The following is an 8,329-nucleotide window of genomic DNA, read 5'->3' on the forward strand; positions in this document are numbered from 1 at the left end:
CAGAGCAGGAAGGAAACATCAACACTTTTAGGCAACTCCATCCTTTTCCCCCATGAAGGTGAGGGGAATCAGACCCCAAAGGGATTTTGGGGAATGCAGAAATGCTCTTGAGCATTTTTCCCCTCTCCCATGCAGCTGCACCCCAAATCTCTGCCCTGGGGAGCTGGGAAAGACATGTGAAGCAGAGGGTCAGCACTGCCAGACCCTCTTCCCCTGGTGGCACCTCCATCTCTCCGCATTGCATGGAAAAAAAGAGAATCCATGGATCAATATTTGGGTTTTTTTATTAAAATATTGTTATACCAAGTGGAATGCTACAGCAATCTCGGTATAGGGCGGCGTAACCAAACAGCCAAGTTTATGTTTAAATACTTAAAGATAACTTAAAATGCACAAACGAGAACTTGTCGTCTTTGGCAGGAAAAAAAGTTCACAGCACGAAAAAAATACTTAAAAAGAAATACCAATATTAATATAAAATATATTAAGTCATGGAGTTTGGGGTTTTTTTTTCCTCTTTCATAATTTTTCGTTTCTTTTCCATTTTGTAAACAATGCACGAGAACCGAACGCATTTTTTACATGTCTGGGGAGAGAAAAATAAAAAATGCAGTTGGCCAGCAAATGCATATGTTGAAAGGGGAAAGAAATAAAGAAAAATATCTATATTTACATGAAGGGCAAGGATGGGGAGCTCCGAGGAGAGGGATGTCGGCGCTGGCTATGGCAGAAGCCAGCTGCCAGTAACCAGGGGATGCAGCCAGGAGAAGGGCGGCACATCCTGCCGCCTCCATCGGCATCCTTGGAGCCTTTCACCTCCAGCTTTCATCCCCTCCATTGTCATTTCTGTTTCACTGTCAGCCCATCACAAAGCCCGTGATGAAAACCCAAAGGCAGGGTGCGGGTGATGGGAGTTTGGTGCTCCCAGTGCTTGGCTTGGCCATGTGGATCCGGGTGGTGGATGGGACCCACGGAGGATCCCTCCCATGCACAGACTTCAGCTTGTGGGTACAGTTGGGGCCATCAGAGAGGGATGTTCCAGCTGGAAGCCAAGCACCTGGCTGGGTGCAGATGGCCAAGACCCAGAGGTGGGAGCTGGGATGGAGATGGAGTTGGGATGGAGCCGGGATGGGGATGAAGGCACCACAGCGTCCCCGGGCTCTGGCGCGCCCTGCGCAGCCAGGGACCCATGGGGGGACAGTGACCCTCCCACACCCCAGAGTCACTGCTGAGACCGGCTGAGGGGACACTGCTGAGCTCCCGGCTCGGCCCCTCCTTCCCAGATGCTTCTCCATCCCGACGTGCTGGCAGGAAGGGCGGAGAGGCCATTGTGCAGCCCCGGGTGGCCTTAGATCAGGATCTCCACCATGTCAGACAGGTCTGGGGCTCTGACAGTGGCTGAGCTCTCTGCAGAGAAAGAAGGGATTTACAGGGACTTGCAGGGATTCCAACCCAGCCAGCTGAGGCATTAAAAATGCCTTACAAATTTGCTGCTGCTGTGCAAATCCCATCCCAGGGATGCTAAGCCCATGTGGGGGCTTGGGCATCCCAACTCCCTGCCCAGTGCCATCCAGGGGGACTCACCCAGCCCTGCGGTGCCCTCGCCCTGCCCGCTGCTCCCGGCCGCTCCGTCCGTCTGCGTGCTGCCGTCCTTGCTGCCGTGCTTTGAGTGGGATGGCAAGGGAAGGGCAGTGGACACTGCTGTCCCCTCAGCGGTGGCTTTGCCTGCTGGAGGAGACTCTGTTAGGGATTCAAGGCAAGGCATTCAAATTTTCAAGGTCAGGTTGGATGGGGCTTGAAGAAACTTGGTCTAGTGGAATGTGTCCTTGCCCACTACAGGCAGAGGCAGAGGGTGGAACAAGATGAGCTTAAAGGTCCCTTCCAACCCAAACCATTCTGGGATTCTGTGATTGCTGGCTGGTCCTGGAGGAATCACCCCTCCCCACGCTCTCTAACTCCAAAACCACGGGGGGAAATAGCAAGCAGGTCCCCACCACCAAGTGAAGGTAGGGAGTGGGCAAGTGTCACTCTTTACCTGTGCTGCCACGGGAGCTGCCCTCGGATGGCCGGTCACTCTGGCCAGCCCCTGGCCAGCTTGGGGCAGCGGAGGCAGCGAATATGGAGGGCACGGATTTGGCCGGCCGCAGGGAGCCCTGAAGGGCTTTGCTGGGGTCCCTCCGCGAGCGCTGCTGCAGGACCTTGATGACAGCATCCTTCTCCAGGATTTGGGCATGAAGGGCTTTCAACCTGGAGAGGAGGAAAGGCAGAAGCTGGAAGAGGAGCTGGATGGGGAGAGGAGGATCCACTGCCCAATCAGACCCCAGGAAAAATTTGAAGGGCATCCAAACGCCCCTGGCAAGGTGGGACTACCTGTTCTCCATCTCCTGGTGCTTGTGGCTGGCCAGGAGAAGGTCCTCGTTGAAGCTGCTGTTGGGGGAGTGCCGCGGGGAGTGGCTGATGAGGGTGGTGTCGCGCTGGGCGGCCGCCGTGGCCGCGGCGTCCATGGCAAACTGGCGCATGGTGCACTCCTCCAGGTACTTCTGCTCCCACTTGGTCATGTCGGCCTCCAGCGCCAGGATCTTCTCCTCCCTCTCCCTCAGCTGCTCCGACAGCGTGTGGGCGCTCAGCTCTGGCGTCCCCCCGCTCGCGGTGCCCGCCTGCCTCTGCAGCGGCCAAAACAAAGCCCCAGTGAGCAGGAGGAGGTGCTGGGAGCACCCGCCGTGCCTCGCTGTGGTCACTGAGGCTGGCCAGCACCCACCTGCTGAGCCCGCAGCATCTTCAGCTCCTGCTCCAAGCGGGTGCGGAGCCGCAGCTCCAGCTGCTCCCGCTTCTCGCAGGCGGCCTGGAGCTGCCCCAGGGCTGCCTGCAGCCGCTCCACCTTCTCCACGTAGGCTCGCTTCTTCCGGAGCTCGGCCTCCGCCTTGGCCGCCCGCGCCTGGGCACTGCCCAGTGCCTGCTCCAGCAGCTCTGCCCGCCGCCGCTGGTCCTCGTTGGCGCTGCGCAGCAGGGACACCTCCCGCTCCAGCTTCTCCTTCTCCTGCTGGTGCTCGTAGCCTGCAAGGGAACCCCGCGAATCTCAGACATTTGGCTTGCCCAAGGCTGGCCCATGAAGCGCAGTGGGGTTTCTTTGCTTCCCGACTTCTGGCCGTGCCACCCCTTCCTCCAGATCTTCCACGAAATGGGGGTCAGGGGCGTTCCAGCCACCTGGGCAGATGGCCAAAAGCCTCCACCATGCCACATTCCAGCCCAAATTTTTGCTCAGGAAGTGTGAAACCTGCCTGGCATGAATCCAGCCACTTTAGGGAAAGGGGATGCAATTCTTCCTGATCAACAGCACATCTCTCTGCTAAAATTTAAGTACGTTTTCCCCCAAAAAAGCCCAGGCTGGCATGGCTGTGAAGTTCAGGAGGGAGGAGGGAGAGAACGGCCAGGCTGGCGTGGGGCGGGAGTGCGGGCTTGGTGCTGGAAGAGCCGGCGCTGCGGCAGGAATGTGGGGAATGCGGGTCACGCCGCCGGCCGGCCGCCGGGATTAATGGCTCGAGTCCAGCGCCAAGAGCTGCTCCATCCTCCCTGGGGAAGGGCGAGGGCTGCTGCCCGACACCCTCCTCCTCCTCCAGCAGAGCCCTGCTCGCAGATGCCACGGGGAGCCGGGCAAGGATGGGTGTCCCCCGGGACTTACTCTGTGCCAGGAGTTTGGCCACGCTGCCCTGGTTGCTCTCCTGGTTCTCCTGGGTCTTGCTGGCCAGCTGCTTGTTCGCCGATTCCAACCGCTCTGGTCCAAAACAATCAAACCCAATTAAGATTTAAATACACGATTTGGGCTGGAGGAAGTGGGGAAAGCCCATGTTTCCCATGGAAACAGCCAGGGAACACTGAGCACCCACAGGGATGGGGACACGGGGGGTCCCTCACCTTTCAGGTCCCGGTTGAAGTCCTGGAGCCGTCGCATCTCACAATCTCTCTTGTTCCTCATGGCTTTCTCCAAGGCTTCCCGCTTGGAAGACGCCTTGACGAGGTTTTCGTAATCCTCCGAGATGCGCTGGATCTCGCTCTCCAGCTGGGGTGGAGGAAGGGACAGGCCAGGGTTAGATATTCATGGAATGAGGAAAGGAAAGGGAGATGCCAGCTAAAGCCCAGCCGGGGTGCTCAGCCCAACCTGAGCTGCCCCAGGACCTCAGTGCACCCCAAGCTGACCCTTAGCACATGTTTTGGGGAAGAAAACTGAATTTTTTTTTAGTCTTTTTTCTTATGGAAGAGTCTCTCCACAGATTTTGGCTCTGCCATAGCCTGGCCTTGGGGAACAGCCGCCCCTTGTACACGGCCACACAAAGGGCTTTCTGTGGTGGCCGGGATGGGGCCACTGGAGAATGGGCTCCTTCTGCCCAGTCCCGGCTGCCACGCTGCAGCTGCTCCGAGGGGAGCAAGCTGCCGGAGGGAGGAGGAGAAAGGATTAAATCACTAAAGGGGGTGAATTTTCACAGCAGCTGGTTGAGCATCCCCCCGGGCAGGGGGGACACGGGGCTGCCAGCATTCCCTCACCTTCTGGATGCGGCTCGCCTTCTCGGCACAGCTCTCCAGCTCCCGCCGCAGCTTCTCGCTCTCCCGCTGGAGCCTCTCGTTCTCCCGCAGGACGGCGTCGGCGCGGGCCAGGCGGCTGCCGGCCGACACGGCCTGGGCGCTGACCAGGGCCTCCACGCCGGCCGGACCCAGCGCACCCGGACACAGCGGCAGGAAGGCAGCTGGCACTGGGGTGGGCAGCACCCTGCGGGACCGAAGAGAGCCTGTCATGGTTTGGCAGGGTGGGAGAGCGGCTGCAGCTCCAGCATCCCACCGAGCATGTGCTGCTGCTGTCTCTGAGCCACCTCAAAGGAGGTGGAAGTGCCTGTCCTGCTTTGTAGAACTGGGAAGCGCTTGCTCTCTAACCACAAATCACATTTTGCAGGGATGCTTTGACCTGACCCCTCCAGGACCTGGCCAGTGGCTCTGGATGGGCTCCCAACCCCCAGGGCCCTCTCTTCCTTGGAATGCTGCAGGCAGCCTGGCATAGGGTGCACCTTGGAAGCCGGCATTTTCCTGAATTTCTGGACAAAGCAAGGGCTCCTGACATAGGTCCTCACTGCCAAACTATGGATATGTCCTTTTTATATTCAGAGGAGCCAGGCCGGCCTGGCTGCCCCTCGTGCCACTGCTCCAGCATCCCACCCCAACATCCCTCCTGGAATACCCTGAGCAGGGTGGCTGTGCAGGGCCCAGCCCCGCTGCGCTCCCCCACGGGCTGCCCGCCAAGGGCCTGCATTCCTGCGGGATGATATAGGAGCAAGGAAGAATAAATACATCTTCCTCGCAACTCCCCTTCCCCTCTTTGTTCCCTGGAAAGAGAAGGTTTTCCTGCTGGAGATGCTATCGCTCTCTGCCTGGATAGATCAGCAGGGCTGGCAGCAGTGTGTCCTCCCACTGAGCCACCAATTCCCTTCTTCCCATCATTTTCCACACTGGAAGAGGTTGTTTCCAAATTCCAGGCAATGCCTGGCCCCCCAGATGTCCATCTCACAGTCAGCCTGGGGCTTTGCCAGAGGCACTGAGCTGCCAAAGGGCCACAAACCACCTGGCACCAGCCCAGGCTCTGCTCAACTGCATTTCCAAGATACATGGACATTCCCAGCTCAGGACCATGGGATGCGTTTCTGTGGAGCAGGGAGCATATCTGTCTTCCACCCTGCCCCATACCTATTCCACATCCAGCTGTTTCCTGGGCTGCTTCCAGCTCCTAGATTATCCCCTAAGTTACCCCCAGATTTCTCCTGGTGCACGGGGAGGGGGCAGTGGGATTTTCATCACTGGTTGGAAAAGCCCAGCCATGCTGGGGGAACTGGGGACAGGAGCAGAGTGGGGGGCTCCCAGCAGACCCCCAATAGCCTGAGCCAGTGAGGACAGGAGCAGCCACTCTGGGCCCCCACTGCCCTTCACATCCTGCAAGTTCCAAGCATCCATCCTGGACGTTCCTGGGAGGCATCCAAAAGCAGAGCCCAGGTGCCACCGTTTACCTGATCTCAGGATGCTGAAATCCAGGACCTTCCCGGGAGCAGGGCCGGGGCTCAGCCAGGTAAGCGTCCTGGGCAGGGATGACGTAGGGATACTCCGGGGGCGGTCCCCGCGGCTCGGTGCCCTCGGGGTGCTGCCCGCGCAGGGGGACGAGCTGGCGGGAGAGCTGCGGGAAGCTGTGGGAAGCACTGATGGGGCTCTGCGCCTTGGCCCCGTTCCGCTCCAGCGACATCCGCATGAGCCGCTCGCTCAGCGACCGCACGTGGCCGTGCTTCAGGTCCTTGAGCGCCTCGTCGGGGCGCCGGGCGCCGCTCTCGGCCCGCACCCGCTGCGAGGCCAGGAGCTGGGAGTGCGCCTTGGCCTCCTCGTAGGTGGGCAGCTCCTCGCCCTTGGGCGGGCACAGCCGGTACACGCTGTTCTCCAAGTAGACGTGGTCAGAGTGATGCTCCTGGCCCTGCGGCTCCTGCCGCGTGGATTGCTGCACCATCTGGCTCTCCTCCGGGCTGAGGCTCTCCAGGGAGGAGCGGGGGCTGCCGGCGCCGCCGCCGCGCAGGGCCTGCTGCTGGATGGCCAGCAGAGTGCGGTTCTCCGTGAGGTTCCCATAGCGCAGCTGCTCCTGGATCAGGCGGTGCAGCACCGTCCCGTTCGAGTCCTCCGCCGTCCTCATGTCCGTCCGTGCCGGCGGCAGAGCCACGTTTCCACCCAGAAGGGCGTCCCGGGGGACCTCAGCAGCGACTGGCCACGCCGAGACACCTGCGAGAGGGAAAAGCGGGATCGTTGGGAAGCAGTCGGGCAGGACAGTGCGGATCCTGATGGACGCGGGATTGTTTGCCAGGAATGTGGCCGGGACGTGCCGGAGGGGTGGGAGCCCGTGGCGGCAGCGGGAGAGCGGAGCAGCCTCCGCAGTGGGGTGGCCGAGCACCGGCAGCCTCAGCGCGGTTGGGGCTGGCACCCATGGACCCGGGGCTGGCACCCATGGACCCGGGACTGGCATCCATGGAGCCGGGACTGGCACCGGCCCGGGAACGGGGGATGAAGTGGCCCCGCGGGAGCAGGCACAGAGCTGCCGGGAGATCGACAGGACCCCTCGTCCCCGTCCCCGCAGGTCCTGGACTTGCAGAGGTGTCCCCGTCCCGGGGAGGGTCCTGCATTTTCCCGGGGGGGGCTCTAGGTCCCGGTTGGGAGGGTGCTGGGAGGGTTCCCAGTCCCTGGGGTGGATCCGGCAAGGGAGAGGGGCTTTCCCCGAGAAAGGTCCAGGTGCCAGGGACGGCGAGTCCCGATCCCAGGGAGAAATGTCCCGGTTCCGAGGGACGTCCTTTTTCCGTGGAGGGGTCCCAGTCCCGGCTGGGGACTTGTCTGGGCCGGGGGGGTTTGGTCTCGGTCGAAGAGTCCCAGCCCCAGGGGGGTGTCCCAGTCCCGGCCGGGAGGATGCCGGTCCAGGGGGGTCCCGGGTTCCTGGTCCGGGTCGGTCCCAGTGCCGAGGGAGCTCCCGATCCCTGCTGGGGGGCTCCCGGTGCCCGGGGGGGCTTCGTTTCCCCGAGGGGCATCCCCGTGCCGGGGGGTCTCGGTGCCGACCGGGGGGTTCCCAGTGCCTGTCGGGGGTCCCGATCCCGGTCGGGGGCGTCCCAGTGCCAGGGGATTCCCTGTGCCCGAGGAGTCGCGGGGGGGGGGTGTCCAGTACCGGGGGATTCCCGGTGCTGGAGGCTCCCGATGCCTGTCGGGGGGGTCCCGGTGCCGGTCGGGAGGGTCCCGGTGCTGGGGAACTCCCGGTGTCAGGGGCCCCCGGTGCCTGTCGGGGATCCCGGCGGCGGAACTCACCGGGGCATGGCGGAGCGGAGCGGTGCTGCGGCGGCTCTGAGCGTCCCGGGGCCGCGGGGGCCGGGCCGGGCTTTGCTATGCCCGGAATGTGGGGCCGGTCCCGCCCCGCTCCGCCCCGGGGCCGCCGCCGGCGCAGGAGCGCGGCCGGGAGCGGGAGCGGCAGCTGCGGCGGAGGGGGGGCGGCTCTGCCCGCCAGCTGTCCCGGGCCGTAAATCTGCCCCAGCCTTTGTCTGCGGGGCCGGGGCAACCCCGAGCCTGCCGGCCCCATCTGCTCTTCCCCCGCGGACCCCCCTTCTCGAATCCCCCTCCTTACATTCCCCTTCTTCGCAACCCCCCGCCTCGTATTCTCCGTTCTCGCATCCCCCCTCCTCTCATTCCCTCTCCTTACATCCCCCTCTTCACATCCCCCCCCTCACACCCCTATCCTCTCATTCCCCTTCTCACATTCCTCCTCGTGTCTTCCTCCTCA

General features: G+C 62.1%; 1 protein-coding gene across 3 annotated transcripts; it reads right to left on the minus strand.

The window, feature by feature from the left end:
* Nucleotides 1-266: 266 nt before the first annotated feature.
* On the minus strand, nucleotides 267-8,016 carry AMOTL2 (angiomotin like 2). Of its 3 annotated transcripts, none has more exons than XM_063408089.1 (10): nucleotides 7,861-8,016; nucleotides 6,045-6,795; nucleotides 4,540-4,762; nucleotides 3,913-4,057; nucleotides 3,680-3,772; nucleotides 2,759-3,054; nucleotides 2,371-2,663; nucleotides 2,036-2,247; nucleotides 1,585-1,725; nucleotides 267-1,407 (listed from the first exon to the last, which is right to left on the minus strand). In XM_063408089.1, exons 2-10 carry the CDS (start codon nucleotides 6,707-6,709, stop codon nucleotides 1,349-1,351), a joined length of 2,127 nt encoding a protein of 708 aa, XP_063264159.1. In that variant the 5' UTR covers nucleotides 6,710-6,795; nucleotides 7,861-8,016; the 3' UTR covers nucleotides 267-1,348. The 3 variants fall into 3 exon arrangements, with proteins under 3 accessions (XP_063264159.1, XP_063264158.1, XP_063264157.1); XM_063408088.1 differs by having other exon boundaries at nucleotides 1,585-1,728; XM_063408087.1 differs by having other exon boundaries at nucleotides 1,585-1,740.
* Between the last annotated feature and the right edge of the window lie 313 nt (nucleotides 8,017-8,329).

The sequence above is a fragment of the Prinia subflava genome, chromosome 11 (assembly GCF_021018805.1).
Source record: "Prinia subflava isolate CZ2003 ecotype Zambia chromosome 11, Cam_Psub_1.2, whole genome shotgun sequence".
NCBI lineage: Eukaryota > Metazoa > Chordata > Aves > Passeriformes > Cisticolidae > Prinia > Prinia subflava.